Below are 25,481 nucleotides of genomic sequence, written 5' to 3'. Positions count from 1 at the left end.
CCCAGTTTTAGGAAGAGAATGTGCTTAGTCATCCTAGTAAAACATGTAAGCATTGGTGCTGAATACATCACCTTTCAATTCAGGTTGCAGAAACCTTCCTGAGATCTCTAAAGAGGAGTAAAGTGGTCACGTTACCTTTCCATCATGAATCACTGATTATTGTTCTTACCTATCTCCTTTTCGGTATATGGAGTAAACAATTTCTGCACAACTGGTTCTAAATCTTCTCTTGCTGTTTTAGAAGACGTACAAGTCAAATGAACCAAATCTGTTTAAAAAAAAAAATATTTTGAGTTCCTGCTTATCACAAATTTCACTGTGTACTCATATTCAAGGCACTAAGCTGGTGCCATTGGGAATAGAGCCAAGCACGTCATGGCTCCTGTCTTTAAGAACTTTATAATCTAGTGATGGAGGACATGTAAAAACCATAACAATATGCTATGTGTGTGAAAAAAAATAGCGAAAATATATGTTAACTAATAACAAAGAGGGAGCACACTAAGACTCAAGACTAAGTACCAGTTGATGGTTATGTAAAACCAGCAAGGTAAAAAAGCTTAGGAAACCATTTATTCATAGAAAGAGCTTAAGCTATCCTTACAACATTCCCAACGAGGGTGGATAAAGGATTGCTAAGCAAAATACTGTATAAAAAAGACTAAAAGTGGACTATTTTTTTACCTAGAGAACACACAGTATTCTTCAGACAGAAAAACCCATTTATACATTGACAAGTTAAATATAATATAAATTGACAAGTTAAAAACAATATAAATTGACAAGTTAAAAACAAATCATCTATTCATTATAGGGTTCTCTAAGAAAGTTTTTTGGGGAACACTGTTAGCTTAGTTGAATCATACTTAAAAGTCCATAATATGGCACAAGTCAAAACTTGTGTAATATTTTCAGGATTTCCAAATCACTTTGTTTTGCATTTACAGGTTCATGGGGCCCAGACCTCAGAGAATGTTTGGGTTAGAGAATACCATGTACAAAAAAGGTCCTTCACAGAAGTGAAATACTGTAGCCTAAGGCACTTAGAATTCCTAAAGGCCTACATACAAAGGGCAAAGGAAGGACAAAAGGTTCTACATACTGAAAGGAAGAACTAAGGGGATCCCTAAATGGGAGTAATTCTTCTGGTTTTGGAAAGGGTTTAGGGCAGAACAGAATTATGGCAGAAAGAATATATATTAGAGAAAAGTATAAGAACTGAGACATTCCTACTCCTAAAACACCAGTAGAGAAGTACATGCACTTCTTTTCTAAAGTTTACTTTAGGCTAGTAGACTTTTTAAAACCCCAGGAACATGGTTCAAAGTTTATCATGGAAGCACAACATCAGAATAGAATTCTCTTTATTAAAATTAATTCCACATTCTACTCTAAAATATGTCTAAGCATAAAGGGACTCTTAATAACCATGTGAGCTAAAATCAAATTTTGTAGTATTTTTTTCCAGGTGCACCAAAGAAAGTGATATTCTAAGAAAGTTCCTGTCTTATGTATGGCCTAATAAAATATCTACCTTATTTAAGCAATGTTTTTATATTAATATAACAATGATTCCCATTGGTTTTGGGATATTGAAGGATATACAGTATTTCAATACATAACCTTTACAACAAAATTATTCCTAATGAACTTAAAATTTTCAAATGCAATATAACTTTGGTAGGGAGGGAGTTTAAAGTCCCTAGATAAATGCTGAATTAAACAGAGTATATAACTATAAAGGCAGAAATATCTGATGTAACACTTGAGAGAAACTGTCCTCTCTTATCCCACAGTCTCACAAAATACCAACGTTCATGTCAAAGTTCTCAATTTTCCAGTTCTTTCCTATTCAATTAACGTACACTAGGGGGGAAAGCAGATGAACATGAATATAAATAAAAAAGCATATTTTGAAAAATATCTTAACTGTAAACTACTAGTTCTATAAGTCAGGATATATAAAAGAAATACACCAGAGTAAATATATCCTTATGTTTCCTAACAGTGTAACAGAGTTCAGTTCATGGAATGCTAGCAAAAATTTCTAGTAATAAATTCAGATTATCATCTTGTACTTAATAACTTTTATTACAATTCTTAGAAGGAAAAATTAAAGACATCTATACCTTGAATTCTAATACCTTGATTCTGCTTAGATGCTACTTTTTTTTTTTTTTGCGGTACACGGGCCTCTCACTGTTGTGGCCTCTCTCGTTGTGGAGCACAGGCTCCGGACGTGCAGGCTCAGCGGCCATGGCTCACGGGCCCAGCCACTCTGCAGCATGTGGGATCTTCCCGGACCGGGGCACGAACCCGTGTCCCCTGCATAGGCAGGTGGACTCTCAACCACTGTGCCACCAGGGAATCCCGATGCTACATTATTAATTCATTTACAAATTTAAGGTATGAACAACTATTTTTTCTCCCTGCTTATTACCCGCTTTTCCTGTTATCTATGTCACTTCCTTGTATAGGTTACTCTGAATTTATTGCTTCTTTTCAAATCAGAGGTTGATTGTATTATTTTTTTTTAATTCAGATTATTTTCAAAGTTGGTTTATTAATCTTCATACATCTCATAAGTCTTTAGCAAGGGCAAGTTTTAGAGTCAGTTTTCCTCTTAGTCGAATATAACTTTCACTTTTCAATAGGTGTTTAATAAATATTTGTGGCTAAAGACAATTCGCTTCCCTGCCATGAGCAGACATTAAGTACTCACAGTCTTAGGAAGACATACATGTGCATACAAATATACGTATGCATACACATGCATAGGGAAAATTTTACTAATTACTTATATGAAGTGTGGAAAAATTATGACTGACCAGGGTAGAAGTAAGGAAAGCATAAGTGGATAATCCTCAAATTACTTAAATCTGCCTGAGAAATGCTCACAGGCGCTTTAAGATATATCTTTAAAATTCTCAAAATAATTTAAAAGATTATCTAGAATTTACTGTATGGTGAACTTGCATGTGTCAGACACTACTCTAAGCATGTCAGAAGTATTACTTCATTTTACCGGTGCAACAGCCAACTATTATCTTCATTTTACAGGAGAGAAAACAGAGGAACAGTGGAGTTAAGCAGATTTCCCAAAGTTATGCAACTACTAAAAGGAAGAGCTGGGGCTCAGAGTTGGAATTCAAGCCCACGTGGTCTGCCTCTAGAGTGCCTGCTCTTAGTCACTGAACAATGTTGTGTAACTGTAATAATCACCTGCAGAAGGTACAGCTAGTCACTTAAGGCAGCAACATTCAAACTGGGAGGTGTATAAAGATACAAGAGGACTTTCCACAAGGTAAATAACTCTAAGGGAGTCACTGTCCAGATGCTCAACCTCACCTCCTGCAATTTTATTAAGCAATACATTTCAAGAAATTTACTTTGTGTTTAATAATCCTTTATCAAAACTGTAATATATTTGATAGTTTGATTCATTTTGCACAAATATAATTGGATTAATTACTGAATCCAGAAGACATATTTTAAGCTTACTGTCTTTGGAAATTTTAAAAAAATCTATTTCTATTTATTATTTGAAGTGGGTGATAGTGGGTATCAAATATCTCTGATACTTAAATTCCATTGAATACATTTAAAGGGGTGATGTTACCATTTTACCATTACATACCAACATTTATAATGTTAGAAACTACACTCTTGGTGATTATTTGAATTTTATGACGAAAAACTGTATATGTCAAATTATACAAATTATACGTGTTTGAGGGGTACATGAGCAAAAAGGTTTCAATACCTTAAGGTGTTAACATAATTGCAAAACCATACCTATAGAACATGTTGTCATATTTCTACCAAAATTTAACTCTGTGTAAAATGCTCCTTTCTATTCTGTGACCTTAACTCCTCTCCACGAAACTAACTTGCTCAGTAAATGCTAAAAATGACCACAAATTAGATTATATGGGGCAACTGCTTTCCTAAAAGTATTACATTCATTAGTGCCAATTAACAACTATAACTAAGATTGTGGAAGATGCAATAGAACTGGAAACATTAGCCACTGGCATCATGTGAGATAATAACTGACTCAAAAAATAGTTTAAACCTTGACTCTACCTTTTATAAAGTATGCTCCTTTTACTTCATTTAGCAACTGCTTAAAGGCTTAACAGGCTAAAAGATGACAAAATGTGTTCTCTGTCACAATTCTTCTCTTGGCAATATATTTAGCTTTGTATTGGCATTAAAGAAACTACAAAATATCCTATTCAATTTATAAGCTTCTGCACAGAAATAGCTGTGCAAAACAAAATGAAAAGACAATCCACGGAATGGGAGAAAATATTTGCAAGTGATGTGACCAATAAGGGCTTAATTTCCAAAACATACAAAAAGTTACACAGCCCAATATCAAGAAACAAACAACCCAATCAAAAAATGGGCAGACCTAAATAGACATTTCTCCAAAGAAGACATACATATGGCCAAAAGGCACATGAAAAATGAATAACATCATTAATTATTAGAGAAATGTGGGAGCACCTCAACATATAAGCCAAATGCTAACAGCCATAAAAGGGAAAATCGACAGTAACACAATAATAGTGGGGGGACTTTAACAACCTACTTGCACCAATGGACAGATCATCCAGACAGAATATCAATAAGGAAACATAGGCCTTAAATGGCACATTAGACCAGATGGATTTAGTTGATATTTATAGAGCGTTCCATCTGAAAGCAGCAGAATACACTTTTTTCTCAAGTGCACATGGAACAGTCTCGAGGAAGATCACATACTGGGCCACAAATCAAGCCTCAGTAAATTTAAGAAAACTGAAATCATGCCAAGCATCTTTTCTGACCACAACACTATGGGATTAGAAATAAACTACAGGAAAAAAAAAACCAGTAAAAACACAAACACGTGGAGACTAAACAATATGTTACTAAACAACCAACGGTTCGCCGAAGAAATTAAAGAGGAAGTCAAAAAATACCTAGAAACAAATGACAACAAAAACACGATGATCCAAAACCTATGGGATGCAACAAAAGCAATTCTAAGAGGCAAGTTTACAGCAATACAATTGTACCTCAGGAAACAAGAAAAATCTCAAATAAGCACCTAACCTTACACCGTAAGCAACCAGAGAAAGAATAACAAACAAAACCCAAAGTTAGTAGAAGGAAAGCAATCATAAAGATCAGAGCAGAAATAAATGAAATAGAAATAAAGAAAACAACAGAAGGATCAATGAAACTAAAAGCTGGTTCTTTGAGAAAATAAAATTGATAAAATTGATAAACCTTTAGCCAGACTCATCAAAAAAAATAAATAAACAGGAGATGACTCAAATCAATAAAATTAGAAATGAAAAAGGAGAAGTTACAATTGACACCACAGAAATACGAAAGATCATAAGAGACTACCACAAGCAACTATGTGCCAATAAAATGGACAACCTAGAAGAAATGGACAAATTCTTAGAAAGGTACAATGTTCCAAGACTGAACCAGGAAGAAACAAAATATGAACAGACCAATCACAAGTACTGAATTTAAAAAGTTCCAAAAGAGTCCAGGAATAGATGGCTTCACAGGGGAATTCCATCAAACATTTAGAGAAGAGTTAACACCTATTCTTCTCAAACTCTTCCAAAAAACTGCAGAGGAAGGAACAGTCTCAAGCTCATTCTATGAGGCCACCATCACCCTGATACCAAAACCAGACAAAGACACCATAAAAAAGGAAATCACAGGCCAAAATCACTGATGAACATAGAAGCAAAAATTCTCAACAAAATACTAGAAAACAGAATCCAACAGCACATTAAAAGGATCATACACCATGAACAAGTGGGGTTTATCCCAGGGATGCAAGGATTCTACAATATATGCAAACCAATCAATGTGATATACCACATTAACAAGCTGAAGAATAAAAACCATAAGATCATCTCAATAGATGCAGAAAAAACTTTTGACAAAATTCAACACCCATTTATGATAAAAACTCTCCAGAAAGTGGGCAAAGAGGGAAATTACCTCAACCTAACAGAGGCCATATATGAGAAACCCACAGCTAACATCATACTCAATGGTAAAAAGCTGAAAGCATTTCCTCTAAGATCAGGAACAAGACAAGGATGTCCTCTCTTGCCACTTTTATTCAACATAGTTTTGGAAGTCCTGGCCATGACAATCAGAGAAGAAAAAGAAATAAAAGAATCCAAATTGGAAAAGAGGTAAAACTGTCACTATTTGAAGATGACATGATCCTATACAGATCCTATACAGATCCTATACATGATCCTATACAGAGAAAATCCTAAAGATGCTACCAGAAAACTCCTAGAGCTCATCAATGAATTTGCTAGAGTTGAAAGATACAGAAATCTCTTGCTATACACTAATAATGAAGGATCAGAAAGAGAGATTAAGGAAACAATCCCATTTACCATCACATCAAAAAGAATAAAATATCTAGGAATAAATCTACCTAAGGAGGCAAAAAACTTGTACTCAGAAAACTATAAGATACTAATGAAAGAAATAAAAGATGACACAAACAGATGGAGAGATATACCATGTTCTTGGACTGGAAGAATCAATACTGTGAAAATGACTATACTATCCAAAGGAATCTAAAGATTCGATGCAATCCCTATCAAATTATCGATGGCATTTTTTACAGAACTAGAACAAAAAATTTCAAACTTTGTATGGAAACACAGAAGACCACAAATAGCCAAAGCAATCTTGAGAAAGAAAAATGGAGCTGGAGGAATCAGGCTCCCTGACTTCAGACTATTCTACAAAGCTACAGTAATCAAGACAGTATGGTACTGGCACAAAAACAGAAATATAGGAACAGGATACAATGTCCAGAAATAAATCCATGCACCTATGTTCAATTAATCTATGACAAAGGAGGCAAGAATATACAATGGAGAAAAGACAGTCTCTTCAATAAGTGGTGCAGGGTAAACAGGAAAGCTACATGTAAAAGAATGAAATTAGAACATTCTCTGACACTATACACAAAAATAAACTCAGTATGGATTAAAGACCTAAATGTAAGGCCGGATACTATAAAATTCATAGAGGAAAACCTAGGGAGAACACTCTTTGATATAAATTGCAGCAATATCGTTTTGTATCCACCTCTTAGTGTAATGAAAATAAAAACAAAAATAAACAAATGGGACCTAATGAAACTTAAAAGCTTTTGCACAGCAAAGGAAACCATAAACAAAACGAATTGACAACCCATAGAATGGGAGAAAATATTTGCAAACAAAGCAACCAACAAGGGATTAAACTCCAAAATATACAAACAGCTCATGCAGCTCAATAACAAAAACAACAACAAAAACTGATCAAAAAATGGGTGGAAGATCTAAATAGACATTCCTCCAAAGAAGACATTCCTCCAAAGAAGACCAAGAAGCACATGAAAAGATGCTCAACATCGCTAATTATTAGATAAATGCAAATCAAAACTACAATGAGTTATCACCTCACACTAGTGAGAATGGCCATCATCAAAAAATCTACAAACAATAAATGCTGCAGCGGGTGTGGAGAAAAGGGAACCCTTCTACACTGTTGGTGGGAATGTAAATTGGTACAGCCACTATGGAGAACAATAAGGAGGTTACTTAAAAAACTAAAAATAGAGCTACCATATGATCCAGCAATCTCACTCCTGGGCATATACCCGAAGAAAACTGTAATTTGAAAGGATACATGCACCCCAATGTTCACTGCAGCACTATTTACAGTAGCCAGGTCATGGAAGCAACCTAAATGTCCATCAACAGAGGAATGGATAAAGAAGATGTGGTATATATATAAAATTGAATATTACTCAGCTATAAAAAAGAGCAAAATAATGCCAGTTACAACATGGATGGACCTAGAGATTGTCATACTGAGTGAAGTAAGTCAGACAGAGAAAGACAAATATCATATGCTATCACTTATATGTGGAATCTAAAAAAAATGGTACAAATGAACTTATTTATAGAACTGAAATAGAGTCACAGATGTAGAAAACAATCTTATGGTTACTGGGGGGAAAGGGAGGGTGGGATAAACTGGGAGATTAGGATTGACATATACACACTACTATATATAAAATAGATAATTAGTAAGGACCTACTGTATAGCACAGGGAACTTTACTCAATACTCTGTAATGGCCTACATGGGAAAATAATCTAAAAAAAGAGTGGATATATGTATATTTATAACTGATTCACTTTGCTGTACAGGAGAAAGTAACAACATTGTAAATCCACTATACTCCAAAAAAAAAATTAGAGAAATGGAAATCAAAACTACAATGAGGTACCACCTCACACCAGTCAGAATGACCATCATCGAAAAGTCTACAAATAAATGCTGGAGAGGGTGTGGAGAAAAGGGAACCCTGCTACACTGGGAATATAAATTGGTACAACCACTATGGAGAACAGTATGGAGGTTACTTAAAAAACTAAAAATAGAACTACCATATGATCCAGCAATCCCACTGCTGGGCATATATCTGGATAAAACTCTAATTTGAAAAGATACATGCACCACAGTGTTCACAGCAGCACTATTTATAATAGCCAAGACATGGAAGCAACTTAATTTTCCATCAACAGATGAATGGATAAAGGAGATGTGGTATACATATACAGTGGAATATTACTCAGCCATGAAAAGAAGAATGAAATAATGCCATTTGCAGCAACATGAATGGACTTGGAGATGATCATATTAAGTGAAGTAAGTCAGAAAGAGAAAGACAAATACTATATGATATCACTTATATGTGGAATCTAAAAAATGACACAAATGAATTTATTTACAAAACAGAAACAGACTCACAGACATGGAAAACAAAGTTATAGTTATCAAAGGGGAAAGGTGGAGTGAGGGATAAATTAGGAGCTTGGAATCAACAGATAAACACTACTAAATATAAACAGATAAACAACAAGGCCCTACTTTATAGCACAGGGAACTATATTCAATATTTTGTAATAACCTATAATGGAAAAAAATCTGAGAAAGTTATATATATATATATGTGTGTGTGTATGTATATACATACACACACACATATACATATATATAACTGCATCACTTTGCTGCACACCAGGAACCAACATAACATTGTAAACCAACTATACTTCAATTTTAAAAAAAAGAAACTACAAAAGAAGTTTTAATTCATAGACCATAGCATAAGGGTAATAACTGAAAAACTTTGGTGGAGTGGCAGTCACAATCAGCACCACTGAAACAAGAGCATCTGAAACTCAGAAGTCAGACATCACTCAACACAAACCAGAAATAACACACTTTCAGTTCTCTAAAATTGGGTTTGGAACACGCATTTCTCACATAAATGACTGCCTTCTTACAAGTTGTTGTTTTGAAACACACGGGAAGTGGGATTTCTACTCAGAATGTGCACAATAGTAATGTACACATTTAAAAGTGACAAAAGTGAGAAGTCTAATGTGCAGTAGCAGGGTGACACAGTAGAGGATGGCTATGCAGGTCTGGTATTACTTTGGTCTTTGTATCAATTTGGCCAAGTCAGTTTATCTCTCTGGCCTCTGTTCTCATGATTAAATGGAAGGAGTGGAATTAGTTCCATCTACAAGACTTCTTCTAGTTCTAAAGTTTTATGAATCTAACTTCATACTCATCAGCCATGATTCTTTCAATGATGACAGATGTTAACCCAGAAACTGATGACATTACAAATGTGAATGTAAAACCTAAATGAATGCTTGCTGAAAAAAATAGGAACTCTATTTCTCAAGCTTCTGAGACTATCATACACAGCAGTCATACAAGTAAGCAAAATTGTTCCAAATGCATTTAAAGAAACTTTACATATGGGTTAGTCAACAAGTGCATTTTGTTGGGCAACCTAACTAGGACTAAATAATTTATGTACATAGGGATCGATGTGGCTCATAACTTGTCTTTCATATAGGCATAAAGGCCAAATGTCATTTATGTAATATAGTCCAAGTAAGAATATGACTGTGTCAGTAAGACAGAAAAGGTCAGAAACACATTTTCTTTATGATACCAAGTGAGGAACTGAGTTTCATGACATATGGTACACAGTTTGGTTTCTGAATCCAACCAAGAAAAACTCCAGAGTAACTCCAGAGTCAGTTTGCACTTTCTCAATAGAATTTAATGGAAAAAACAAAACAAAACAAAAAACAAACCCTTGAATGTCAACTTAAGATCACTAGGAAAAATCAGTTTATTTGCAAGATTAAATCCGTGCTTCATGACAATACTAATAAAAGAGAAAAGAAAAAAGGCACCACTGATTGTGTTAAATCATTATCTAAACTCATTTTTATGAAAGGTATATAACATTTTCTTTAAAGAATCATAAAAGCAGAAAAGATTATATAAACCAGTACCTACATAAAATTCTTGATTATCCATTTATATATACACTTATGTGTATATATATATATACATATGTGTATATATTCACGCTATGTATTCGTAAATATATATTCACACTATGTATTCATAAATATATAATCATATCACAGATAAATAACATCCTGTAACATCAAATCTCAGAATAAAGCAGCTGTTACTGATGGACCATGTACACAAAAATAGAGATTTCAAGCTGCTTAGAAAAAGTACTGTAAAAAAGTGAAACTGAATGTCAAATGGAAGGGTTACAGAGATGATGTTTTGCTCACTTACAAATTATTTTAAAAGAAAATAAATTCCATATTAGATTCATTTAGGATATAAAAAAGGATGAGTTGAAAATAAAGATGTAAGGTATGTTTTGAAAGATGCACTATGTGTGTAAAAAATATAACTTGTTCACCTTTGGAAAACATAATAAATAAATTTCAAATATTTAAAAATCTTAAAACTTGAATCAAATTACCTGAAGGGAGGGGAAGTTAAATTGATTTATAGATTAAAAAAATGTAACATTACTACTTTAAAAAGATAAAATAACTAGGCTAACCTAGGGTTGCTTAGAAAACCCCTACATTAATGGATAACAATGATTTGCTATCAGTGTATCAAATACACTTAACCAATACTGACCTCTGTTTATATTGCAATTACAGTAAGACCTCATTTATTCAGAAGTATTTCATCCACAATCAAGAACCAGGAAGTGTGCCCAACCCCCCTGAAGAAAGGCTTCAGCACCCAAGGTAGATGTTACAATACCCATAGACTAACACAACCACTTTCTCAGGACTTGGTTATGTTAATATTACATCAATTTCAACAAGCTTGGCTATCTTGTTTTCTGGCCCTCTGCAGATTCCAAGTAGCAAATAAGGGAGAAGAGCAGTGTGTGGAAAGAGCGGCCAGAAAGAACATCCTGACAGTTGCATGAAAACAGCTGGAGGAAGACATATAAAATGTAGATGTAAGAAATGATAAAAGCATCACAGTCTAGGGTCATTTAGCATAGGAACAAATAGACTTAAACACCTCAATAGGCCTCAAGGGCATCACTGGATTACAATGAAATATAATAAATAATGTTCACAATATCCCTAAATTATAAGAAAAAGGTTAACTATATATAAAATAGGTAACTAGTAAGGACCTACTGTATGGCACAGGGAACTCTACTCAATACTCTGTAATGGCCTATATAGGAACAGAATCTAAAAAAGAATGGATATATGTATATGTATAAGTGATTCACTTTGCTGTGCACCTGAAACTAACACAACATTGTAAATCAACTATACTCCAATAAAAATTAAATTAAAAAAGTTAGGGACCAGAAAACAAAACAAACAAACAAAAAAAGGTTAAATTATGTTTCATATATTCAGTATACTATGGCAAAGGAAATGTGTGAAACATGCTAGGAAGGTAATTATTAAAAAACTTCAATCCTAATAAATTTCAATCCTGAAAGGATACATTTCAGCTATCTGAAGAATGCATTTGAGGAGACTACAGCACCCTAGGGGGTGCTAAAAAAATGATGCATTACTGACCAGTATTTACAAGCTAATTGATATTCCTAACTGGCTCTCAAACTTCTCCTATCTAACCTCAATTCCATTGTAATGAAAACTCATTTAACAAGTCACCTAAAATATTTTCATTTTGAACAAATGGTATTTCCAGTTTCCTTAGAAGGAATCTCTGCCAGGCATTTCTGGTCTGTACGCAGATCAGAAGTCTGCTTTTGGAGCAGGAAATTATTCTGAAATAAATACAGATAATCACTGGCTCAGTTCACCAATACATGTGTCCAAGAGTATTCATCCATGTTTTTGGAACACACCTCTATGGTTCCTACGATCTCTCTAACTCTGGTGATCAATTTTTAAGTAAAAACTAATAGGTACTGAGCACTTTTAAGTGCCACACACTGTTCACATGAATTTGATCCTGATAACAATCCTGAGGTAGGTACTATCATCATCCCTATTTTATAGATAAGGAAGCTGAGGCACAGAGAGATTAAGTAATTTTCCTAAGGTCAATCCAACTAGTATGTAAAAAAGCTGGGATTCGAACCCAGACTGTTCTCAACTACCATACAATACTGTATCGTTAGAATGCATCTTTCTTGTTAAATGAACTATACACTATCCCCATACTACCTGAAGGTAAACATCAATTGTACACTTACGGTTTTACAAATTCTAAATCAAGCCAAATATAAGCCATGAAAATTTCTTAAATTAAGAATACTAAAAGGTTAAAGTAAATTTAAGGCATTTTAATGTCTTAAGTACATTCTTGGCCACATACTTAAAGACTACGGTGCGGTGCAGTATTGACATAGCATTAGATGAAGAATTAAAAGGTCTAAAACGTGATTTGTTAAAAGAAAAATTAAAATTGTTTACAAATTGAAAATATTGAGAGAATTATATGTTCTAGCTTATTACACAATGCCTAAAACATTAATATAAGATTGTCTTAAACAAAAGACTACAAAATGAATTTTATGTCTGCTTCACTGAATGCAACACAGCAATTGAAAAATATTTAATATAAAGTACCAGAGTATTGGTCAACCCTGAATTATACTGTAAAAGGTCACAAATTTCTACCCTGTTCAAAATGGGAAGAAAGTAAAAGCTGGTGCTGATTCAAGAATGAGCAAGTTTGAGCAGTAGATACTCAACAGAGGTAAAGATAAACTGAGTACCAGAATTAGTCAACGAGTACTTAGTATGTGCTCAGAAAGAATAACATAAAACCTTCATTAACTAAGAGCAGACTAACTGTGGCAAATGTAAATTCCCTTGTTTTTTCATATTTATTTAAGTGGAGAAAAACACCTTTGAAATCAATAACATCATTAAAAGGAAAAAAATCATTAGATATAGATTGCTGTGGCTAATGAAGAATGGACTATACTAGAGTTAGGCTTCAATAAAACCCAGTATTTAAAGTAAAAAAAAAAAGACTTAAGGACCTACTGTATAGAACAGGGAGCTATATTCAATATCTTGTAATAACCTATAATAGAAAAGAATCTGAAAAATAATATATATATAACTGAATCACTTTGCTGAACATCTGAAACACTGTAAATCAACTATACTTCAATTAAAAAAGACAAATTTTTATTAAACAATTCCTATTTTTTGTCTAGAAGCCATAATTTTGTCATATGTCTTACAAACAAGCTAATTTGCTCATGAATAATGTATCTTTAAAATGCATTTCACTGTTGAACAACTGAACTATAAATCACCAAACTTCACATCATTTACTTTCTATACATTTCATTTTATTAACTTTGAGGAATGAATTCAAGTCACAAAGCCTCAATGGTATATACTTTGATTATGTTTGATTTACTCAGGTACAACTGCATTAGTTACAATGGCTGCCAACATTTGTCTTCAAGTGATTCTTCCAAGAGGAAGAACGATGAGTTTAGATTATGATTTCAACATTACAGCCTCAATTTTTAGAACAAGTGAAGGCTTTTGGTTCCACTCAGCTGGCAATACTGATTATTATGTGCCTATCATTTATAAAATGGGACCAAAGTCTAGATGTACTTGTCTACTTAAGTAACAGTTTTAAGGGAAAATAAGCCACAGTAAAACCCACTTAATGAATAAAAAATATCAAATTTACACAACATTTAGAATTTATTCTAATACTATAATATTTTAGTTTTTGATTTTTACAAAATGATGAGCACATGGATGATCATTAACAGCTCATCATAATTAGTATAAATATGAGAAAACCACAACATAGCTAACCTAGATATATAAAAACAAGAACATTCAGACAGAATAGTAAAAAGTCTTCTCTCAAGAATCCTAATTGTGATAAATTCTTCTGAAGATACTTTTTTTTCCAAGTATGAGTAATGCCAAATTCCATAGTACTCCTCCCTCAAAAGGTGGGTTCTTACACCATAAATATTCAGCACTTTCACTTCTTGGTGCTTGACCTGGGAAATAATGAAAATTTTCTCTGAAGAAACAATTATATAAATTTTAAAAACCTGTTCTATTGGGTTCAGGATATGTTTTATTCAAAAGGTTCAGGAAAAAAGACAAAACTCTTAAAAGAGATTTAGAAGTAAAAGTAGAGAGAAGAGAATGACTATGTAACACTATAAGCTAAGAAATTTGTCTATAACCAGGGAGCTTCAAAAGGAAAATAAAATGAGCTGGGAACAGGTTTGGATACATAAAATAAACACATCCATAGTCTTTTTTTTCTTTTTCCTGACTTAAAAAAAATATCAAGAGAAAAGGAAAGCGTGGTTTAAAGTACTCTGTTATATTATCAGAGTAGTTCTCTTTCAGAAGAGAAACTAATGATCAAGAACAGAACAACTTGTGACTAGTTGTGACATGAATGACTCAATTAGGGCAGCATCAGAAAATACACTTTTAAAGACTTTAACGTCCAAGTTACAAAGTCTGTGAACAGGCCCAAAACATAAGAAAAGGAGGAGGAAAAAAAGAAGCCAAACTTTAAGCAATAAAAGAGAGTGAATGGTGATGTCAGTTTATATCTCAGTGTATTTCTTAAATCTCCTTAATATACCATATAAAGTATTAACTCTATTAAAACTATTAACTAGGACTTTTTAAATACATGCATATTATTAAAGGAAGAAAGCATACAAGATTTAAAAATGAACATGAACTTCTTTTTTTCTCTGGAACAAGGCAACCTATAAATAATAAATTCGAACTTATCTCTTTCAGTAAACCTTCCTGGTATAAGCTGCCTTACTATTGAGACTGAAAAACCAAAACCAGTCCATTTGTCTATACTGCTGGTTTTATATTTATAAATTGATTAAGCTATAGCAAAGATCTGTAAGATAATTTAATCACAGAAAAAAAGAAGTGAGAAAGTTGGAGACAGCTTTAAAAGAAAAAGGATCTTAGCTATTTTGCTTAAAATACTGTCACATACATTATTAAAAACGTACACAGGACAGGTGGCTTTCTGCACACACATGCAAAATCTGACCATTAAGGGTGTTCGATTTGTATGGGATCTTTCTAAATTCTTTAGACTAACTCCCACCACCAACTTCTAATGAAGAAATCAAGACACAAGAAAATAAGAAATTTGTTCAAGGTTAAATAACTAATTGGAAGTAGTAATTCTGTAGACACTTCGGACAATATTCTCTCCACTATACCAGTATGCTCCTTACATTTCCTATAAAGTCAAGCTGGAAATTGATTCCCACAACATTAGGTACATAAAATAAAAAACAAATTATTAAAATAATTTTTCATTTCAATTTCATGACATATTAAGACAGAGTGCTTTAAAATCCTTTGTTTTCATTTGCTAGGAGGTAAAAAATTTCTAAGAAACTTTAGTATTTTAGCTTTAAAGTTAGAAAATGTCACTTTAGAAACAAGACTTTGATGGAGCCCGTGTTTCCGCAGAGATGGAACTCCCGGCTGGGGGTCTCTTCCCTCCGCCGTCATGGAACTGCCACAGAGCCCGAGGGGAGGGCGGCCTCAATGAGGCTGCCGGCTCTGGAGGGGCCCCGGCAGCCGAAGCTGCGACAGTCCTCGGGACTGCGGGCCGGACGTGGACCTGCCCACCAGAAAGACAAGATCCAGCCTCATCCACCAGAACACAGGCACTAGTCCCCTCCACCAGGAAGCCTACACAACCCACTGAACCAAACTTAGCCACTGCAGACAGACACCAAAAAAAACGGAAACAACGAACCTGCAGCCTGCAAAAAGGAGACCCCAAACACAGTAAGATAAGCAAAATGAGAAGACAGAAAAACACACAGCAGATGAAGGAGCAAGATAAAAACCCAACAGACCTAAAAAATGAAGAAGAAATAGGCAGTCTACCTGAAAAAGAATTTAGAATAATGATAGTAAAGATGATACAAAAACTTGGAAATAGAATAGATAAAATACAAGAAACATTTAACAAGGAACTAGAAGAACTAAAGATGAAACAAACAACGATGAACAACACAATAAATGAAATTAAAAATACTCTAAATGGGATCAATAGCAGAATAACTGAGGCAGAAGAACGGATAAGTGACCTGGAAGATAAAATTGTGGACATAACTACTGCAGAGCAGAATAAAGAAAAAAGAATGAAAAGAACTGAGGACAGTCTCAGAGACCTCTGGGAAAACATTAAACGCACCAACATTAGAATTATAGGGGTTCCAGAAGAAGAAGAGAAAAAGAAAGGGACTGAGAACATATTTGAAGAGATTATAGTTGAAAACTTCCCTAATATGGGAAAGGAAATAGTTAATCAAGTCCAGGAAGCACAGAGAGTCCCATACAGGATAAATCCAAGGTGAAATACGCCAAGACACATATTAATCAAACTGTCAAAAATTAAATACAAAGAAAACATACTAAAAGCAGCAAGGGAAAAACAACAAACACACAAGGGAATCCCCATACGGTTAACAGCTGAACTTTCAGCAGAAACTCTGCAAGCCAGAAGTGGGTGGCAGGACATATTTAAAGTGATGAAGGAGAAAAACCTGCAACCAAGATTACTCTACCCAGAAAGGATCTCATTCAGATTTGATGGAGAAATTAAAACTTTTACAGACAAGCAAAAGCTAAGAGAGTTCAGCACCACCAAACCAGCATTACAACAACTGCTAAAGGAACTTCTTTAGGCAAGAAACACAAGAGAAGGAAAAGACCTACAATAACGAACCCAAAACAGTTAAGAAAATGGGAATAGGAACACACATATCGATAATTACGTTAAATGTAAATAGACTAAATGCTCCCACCAAAAGACACAGATTGGCTGCATGGATACAAAAACAAGACCCACATATTTGCTGTCTCCAGAGAGCCACTTCAGACCTAGAGACACATACAGACTGAAAGGAAGGGGATGGAAAAAAGAAATTTCATGCAAATGGAAACCAAAAGAAAGCTGGAGTAGCAATTCTCATATCAGACAAAATAGACGTTAAAATAAAAACTATTAGAAGAGACAAAGAAGGACACTACATAATGACCAAGGGATCGATCCAAGAAGAAGATATAACAATTGTAAATATTTATGCACCCAACATAGGAGCACCTCAATACACAAGGCAAATACTAACAGCCATAAAAGGGGAAATCGACAGTAACACATTCATAATAGGGGACTTTAACACCCCACATTCACCAATGGACAGGTCATCCAAAATGAAAATAAATACGGAAACACAACCTTTAAATGATACATTAAAAAAGAAGGACTTAATTGATATTTATAGGACATTCCATCCAAAAACAACAGAATACACATTTTTCTCAAGTGCTCATGAAACATTCTCCAGGATAGATCGTATCTTGGGTCACAAGTCAAGCCTTGATAAATTTAAGAAAATTGAAATTGTTTCAAGTAACTTTTCCAACCACAACGCTATGAGACTAGATATCAATTACAGGAAAAGATCTGTAAAATATACAAACACATGGAGGCTAAACAATACACTACTTAATAACGAAGTGATCACTGAAGAAATCAAAGAGGAAGTCAAAAAATACCTAGAAAAAAATGACAGTGGAGACACGACGAACCAAAATCTATGGGATGCAGCAAAAGCAGTTCTAAGAGGGAAGTTTATAGCAATACAATCCTACCTTAGGAATCAGTAAACACCTTGAATAAACAACCTAACCTTGCACCTAAAGCAATAAGAGAAAGAAGAACAAAAAAACCCCAAAGTCAGTAGAAGGAAAGAAATCATAAAAATCAGATCAGAAATAAATGAAAAAGAAATGAAGGAAATGATAGCAAAGATCAATAAAAGTAAAAGCTGGTTCTTTGAGAAGATAAACAAAATTGACAAACCATTAGCCAGACTCATCAAGAAAAAAAGGGAGAAGACTCAAATCAATAGAATTAGAAATGAAAAAGGAGAAGTAACAACTGACACTGCAGAAGTACAAAAGATCATGAGAGATTACTACAAGCAACTCTATGCCAATAAAATGGACAACCTGGAAGAAATGGACAAATTCTTAGACATGCACAACCTGCCAAGACTGAATCTGGAAGAAATAAAAATATGAACAGACCAATCACAAGCACTGAAATTGAAACTGTAATTAAAAATCTTCCAACAAACAAAAGCCCAGGACCAGATTACTTGACACGCGAATTCTATCAAACATTTAGAGAAGAACTAACACCTATCCTTCTCAAACTCTTCTAAAATATAGCAGAGGGAGGAGCACTCCCAAACTCCTTCTACGAGGCCACCATCACCTTGATACGAAAATCAGAGAAGGATGTCACAATGAAAGAAAACTACAGGCCAATATCACTGATGAACATAGACGCAAAAATCCTCAACAAAATACTAGCAAACAGAATCCAACAACACATTAAAAGGATCATACAGCATGAGCCAGTAGGGTTTATTCCAGGAATGCAAGGATTCTTCAATATATGCAAAACAATCAATGTGATAAACCATATTAACAAACTGAAGGAGAAAAACCATATGATCATCTCAATAGATGCAGAGAAAGCTTTTGACAAAATTCAACACCCATTTATGATAAAAACCCTGCGGAAAGTAGGCATAGAGGGAACTTTCCTCAACATAATAAAGGCCATATATGACAAACCCACAGCCAACATCGTCCTCAATGGTGACAAGCTGAAAGCATTTCCACTAAGATCAGGAACAAGACAAGGTTGCCCACTCTCACCACTCCTATTTAACATAGTTTTGGAAGTTTTAGCCACAGCAATCAGAGAAGAAAAGGAAATAAAAGGAATCCAAATCGGAAAAGAAGAAGTAAAGCTGTCACTGTTTGCGGATGACATGATAGTATACATAGAGAATCCTAAAGATGCTACCAGAAAACTACTAGAGCTAATCAATGAAGCTGATAAAGTAGCAGGATACAAAATTTATGCACAGAAATCTCTGGCATTCCTGTACACTAATGATGAAAAATCTGAAACTGAAATCAAGAAAACACTCCCATTTACCATTGCAACAAAAAGATTAAAATATCTAGGAATAAACCTACCTAAGGAGACAAAAGACTTGTATGCAGAAAATTATAAGACACTGATGAAAGAAATTAAAGATGATACAAATAGATGGAGAGATATACCATGTTCTTGGATTGGAAGAATCAACATTGTCAAAATGACTCTACTACCCAAAGCAATCTACAGATTCAATGAAATCCCTATCAAACTACCACTGGTATTTTTCACAGAACTAGAACAAAAAAATTCACAATTGGTATGGAAACACAAAAGACCCAGAATATCCAAAGCAATCTGGAGAACGAAAAACGGAGCTGGAGGAATCAGGCTCCCTGACTTCAGACTATACTACAAAGCTACAGTAATCAAGACAGTATGGTATTGGCACAAAAACAGAAAGATAGATCAATGTAAAAGGATAGAAAGCCCAGAGATAAACCCACACACATATGGTCACCTTATCTCTGATAAAGGAGGCAGGAAGGTATAGTGGAGAAAGGACAGCCAGTTCAATAAATGGTGCTGGGAAAACTGGACAGGTACATGTAAAAGTATGAAATTAGATCACTCCCTAACACCATACACAAAAATAAGCCCAAAATGGATTAAAGACCTAAATGTAAGGGGAGAAACTATCAAACTCTTAGAGGAAAACATAGGCAGAACACTCTATGACATAAATCACAGCAAGATCCTTTTTGACCCACCTCCTAGAGAAATGCAAATAAAAACCAAAATAAACAAATGGGACCTAATGAAACTTCAAAGCTTTTGCACTGCAAAGGAAACCATAAACAAGTCCAAAAGACAACCCTCAGAATGGGAGAAAATATTTGCAAATGAAGCAACTGACAAAGATTAATCTCCAAAATTTATAAGCAGCTCATGCAGCTCAGTAACAAGAAAACAAACAACGCAATCCAAAAATGGGCAGAAGACCTAAATAGACATTTCTCCAAAGAAGATATACAGAGTGCCAAGAAACACATGAAAGAATGCTCAACTTCATTAATCATTAGAGAAATGCAAATCAAAACTACAATGAGATATCATCTCACACCAGTCAGAATGGCAATCATCAAAAAATCTAGAAACAATAAATGCTGGAGAGGGTGTGGAGAAAAGGGAACCCTCTTGCACTGTTGGTGGGCATGTAAGTTGATATAGCCACTGTGGAGAACAGTATGGAGCTTCCTTAAAAAAAACTACAAATAGAACTACCATATGACCCAGCAATCCCACTACTGGGCATATACCCTGAGAAAAATATAATTCAAATAGTGTCAAGTACCAAAATGTTCATTGCAGCTCTATTTACAATAGCCCAGAGATGGAAACAACCTAAGTGTCCATCATCGGATGAATGGATAAAGAAGATGTGGCTCATATATACAATGGAATATTACTCAGCCATAAAAGGAAACAAAATTGAGTTATTTTAATGAGGTGCATAGACCTAGAGTCTGTCATACAGAGTGAAGTAAGTCAGAAAGAGAAAGACAAATACCGTATGCTAACACATATGTATGGAATTTAAGAAAAAAAATGTCATGAAGAACCTAGGTGTAAGAAAGGAAGAGACACAGACCTACTAGAGAATGGACTTGAGGATATGGGGAGGGGGAAGGGTAAGCTGTGACAAAGCGAGAGAGAGGCATGGACATATATACACTACCAAACGTAAGGTAGATAGCTAGTGGGAAGCAGCCGCATAGCACAGGGAGATCAGGTCGGTGCTTTGTGACCACCTGGAGGGGTGGGATAGGGAGGGTGTGAGGGAGGGAGACGCAAGACAGAAGAGATATGGTAACACATGTATATGTATAACTGATTCACTTTGTTACAAATCAGAAACTAACACACCATTGTAAAGCAATTATATTCCAATAAAGATGTAAAAAAATAAAAAAAGAAGAAACAAGACTATGCAGGTAGTTTTTTTTTTTTTTACTCAAAGTACTAAGCATAATGTACATATTGGGTTGACCAAAAGGTTCATTTGGCTTTTTCCATAAGATGGCTCTAGTAGCACTTAGTTTTCTTTAACTTTATTCAAAACAGTTTTCTTAGACTGTATGTGAGAGCTGTCATATCAGTGTGCATTTACGAAAGACTTATCAAAATTTGTGAATTTTTGTGTAGCAATTTTAATATTGAACATGGAATTAAAAAAGCAATTTTCTGCATATTCTTCTTTATTATTTCAGGAAAGGTAAAAATGCAACTGAAATGCACAAAAAGATATGTGCAGTGTATGGAGAAGGTGCTGTGACTGATCCGAACATGTCAAAAGTGGTTTGCGGTCTTCCCTGGTGGCGCAGTTGTTGAGAATCTGCCTGCTAATGCAGGGGACACGGGTTTGAGCCCAGGTCTGGGAAGATCCCACGTGCCACGGAGCAACTAGGCCCGTAAGCCACAACTACTAAGCCTGCGTGTCTGGAGCCTGTGCTCCGCAACGAGAGGCCACGACAGTGAGAGGCTCGCACACCGCGATGATGAGTGGCCCCCACTTGCCACAACTAGAGAAAGCCCTCACACAGAAACGAAGACCCAACACAGCCAAAAATAGAAATAAATAAATTAAAAGAAGGCTCAACATTTAAAAAAAAAAGTGGTTTGAGAAGTTCTGTGCTGGAGATTTCTAGCTGGAAGATGCTCCATGGTCAGGTAGACCAGTTGAAGTTGATAGTGATCAAATCGAGACATTAATTGAGAACAATAAACATTATACCATGTGGGAGATAGCCGACATACTCAAAATATCCAAATCAAGTGTTGAAAATCATTTGCATCAGCTTGGTTATGTTAATCGCTTTGATGTTTGGGTTCCACTAGGGAAAAAAACCTTCTTGACCGTAGTTCCGCATGCAATTCTCTACTGAAACGTTCCGTTTTTAAAACAAATTGTGACAGGCGATGAAAAGTGGATACTGTACTATAATGTGGAAGAAAAGAGATTGTGGGGCAAGCTAAATGAACCACCACCAACCACACCAAAGGCCGGTCTTCATCTAAACAACGTGATGTGTATATGGTGGGATTGGAAGGGAGTCCTCTATTATGAGCTCCTTCCAGAAAATCAAACGATTAATTCCAAAAAGTACTGTTCCCCATTAGACCAACTGAAAGCAGCACTCGACAAAAAGCATCTGGAAACAGTAAACAGAAAACGCGTAATCTTCCATCAGGATACCACAAGACCACATGTTTTTTTGATGACCAGGCAAAAACTGTTACAGCTTGACTCGGAAGTTCTGATTCATCCGCTGTATTCACCAGACGTTGCACCTTCGGATTCCATTTATTTCGGTCTTCACAAAATTCTCTTAATGGAAAAAGTGTCAGTTCCCCGGAAGACTCTAGAAGGCACCTGGAACAGTTCTTTGCTCAAAAAGATAAAAAGTTTTGGGAAGATGGAATTATGAAGTTGCCTGAAAAATGGCAGAAGGTAGTGGAACAAAAGGGTGAATACATTGTTCAATAAAGCTCTTGGTGAAAATGAAAAATGTGTCTTACTTTTACTTAAAAACTGAAGGCACTTTTTGGCCAACCCAATACTTAAGTTCTAGGAATAGAAATGGCAAGCCATGGTTCTGTTCCTCATATTGGATAAGAAATGTAAAGCTAATTATGCTACAACTACTCTGAGAAACAGTATAGCATGGTGGTTAAAAGTGTAAGCCCTAGAGTCAGACTGTCCGGGTTCAAATTCTGCTTCTCCTTCTTACTAAATCTGTGACCCTGGGTGAATCATTTACCTTTTCTGTGTCTCAGTTTCCTCATCTGAATAATAGAAAAGACAATGGCACCTATCTCAGATTTGTTGTGAGGGATAAGTTAATCCATGTGAAGAACTTAGAACAGAGCCTGCATATATTAAGTACTTGATAAATGTTAATTATCATTACTATTAAATTGTAATAAATGTTAACTTAGAAAGAAGTTCGAGTTCTACCTAAATATAGGAGCAAAAGCCTAAGTACATGAATGAGGCAGGGGAAGGTGATAATATTTGAACTAAGATTTGAAGGATGAACAGGCATTTAAACCAGTCTGCAAGGACAACCCTTACGAAGCTTATGACAGTCTCTGTGTGAAATGCAGGGGTGAGTAGACAAAAGTTTGCCTCAACACAAATTGCTTTAATAGATATTGTCAAAGAATACACTTCATCCAAAGGTGGGGATCTCCTATATTTGGAAAGTGCAGAGATGTCCTACCACCATTTCTTACCACATAACATTTAACCCTGGAGAATTTAATAATATGAGGGATTCCTCTATAGTGATTCCATGAATAAATATAACTCTATTATATGAGAAAGCTACTAAGACAAATACATACATGTGAAATGCATTTTAGTGTTTCCCCCAAAGAATATATTGGAAATTTAACAATGTCAAAATTCCAAGGAAATGTCCCGGTGATGTTTAAAATAACTAAGATATTGCTTTTTTAAAAAAAATGTGAAGATCACAGTACCACTTCATGCTACATATGACTACAGAACACAAAGATACATGCTTTGTTCTTCTCAATCATTAGAAAGACTTTCCTGAATGAGCTGACCTGAAGAAGAGGTTTGGGGATGAGAAAGTATACACACACATAAATAAATGAATTAAGCAGGAACAGAATCCAAATGACAAAGAAGGAAGGAGCCACATGGGAAAGGGCTAACTTAAGATGGGTCACTGATTAGTATGTTGTGAGGCAATTTGGAAAAGTGGTTTAAAATTTCAGGAAATTATGTATCAAAGTAGGAAGGTTTGATAGTAATGAAGCATAAAGAAAAATGCTCAAATTTAATGACCACTTGAAACATTTTTATACTGTAGCAGCCTGGAAATAAACACCCCGAACTGTGGATTAAATTGTACATAATCAAAATTATAACGAACATCTGGTATAGTATGTCAAATTTTGGCTACACTATTATACATGTCTGTAATATGATCCCTTATCTTTGTGGCATAACCAGTTAAATCTGTTTTTAATTCATACTGTAGAGAAATCAGAAAATCAAGGTAAACAAATAAAAAAAAAAGTTAGTTACCTGTCTTCCCACCATTTAGGGATAACCACTGTTACGACTATTTTGGCATATACTCTTTGGAATTTGTTTCCTATACAGTGATGTACCAATAAATACACGTATGTGTCTGCATATGTATATATAAACACACAAATAGGTTCATCCCTCACAATACAAAATTAGTTAAAAAATTTTACTCATGACAGAAAATTTATATAAGCAAACTTTATGTTATCATTATAGTTAATATGAAACTGCAAAGTTTCTTTTTTTTTTACATCTTTATTGGAACATAATTGCTTTACAATGGTGTGTTAGTTTCCGCTTTATAACAAAGTGAATCAGTTATACATATACATATGTTCCCATATCTCTTCCCTCTTGCGTCTCCCTCCTTCCCACCCTCCCTATCCCACCCCTCTAGGTGGTCACAAACCATCGAGCTGATCTCCCTGTGCTATGTGGCTGCTTCCCACTAGCTATCTATTTTACGTTTGGTAGTGTATATATGTCCATGCCACTCTCTCACTTTGTCACAGCTTACCCTTCCCCCTCCCCAAATCCTCAAGTCCATTCTCTAGTAGGTCTGCGTCTTTATTCCCGTCTTACTCCTAGGTTCTTCATTACATTTTTTTCTTAGATTCCATATATATGTGTTAGCATACGGTATTTGCCTTTCTCCTTCTGACTTACTTCACTCTGTATGACAAACTCTAGGTCCATCCACCTCACTACAAATAGCTCAATTTCGTTTCTTTTTATGGCTGAGTAATATTCCATTGTATATATGTGCCACATCTCCTTTATCCATTCATCCGAAGATGGGCATTTAGGTTGCTTCTATGTCCTGGCTATTGTAAATAGTGCTGCAATAAACATTGAGGTGCATGTATCCTTTTGAATTATGGGTTTCTCCGGGTATACGCCCAGGAGTTGGATTGCTGGATCACATGTCAGCTCTATTT

The 25,481-nt window shown here is 34.9% G+C and overlaps 1 protein-coding gene across 1 annotated transcript in view; it reads right to left on the bottom strand.

Annotated features, from left to right (window-relative positions):
• Positions 1–25,481, bottom strand: part of CHM (CHM Rab escort protein) — a 198,384-nt gene that overhangs the window by 14,760 nt on the left and 158,143 nt on the right. Inside the window, exon 13 of the mRNA XM_030849074.2 lies at positions 170–268. Within this exon, the coding sequence (XP_030704934.1) occupies positions 170–268 (99 nt within the window). The remainder of the gene's footprint in view (positions 1–169; positions 269–25,481) is intronic.

The sequence above is a fragment of the Globicephala melas genome, chromosome X (assembly GCF_963455315.2).
Source record: "Globicephala melas chromosome X, mGloMel1.2, whole genome shotgun sequence".
Lineage (NCBI taxonomy): Eukaryota > Metazoa > Chordata > Mammalia > Artiodactyla > Delphinidae > Globicephala > Globicephala melas.
Note: the sequence above shows the minus strand (reverse complement) of the source record. Positions and strands in the feature narration are given on the sequence as shown.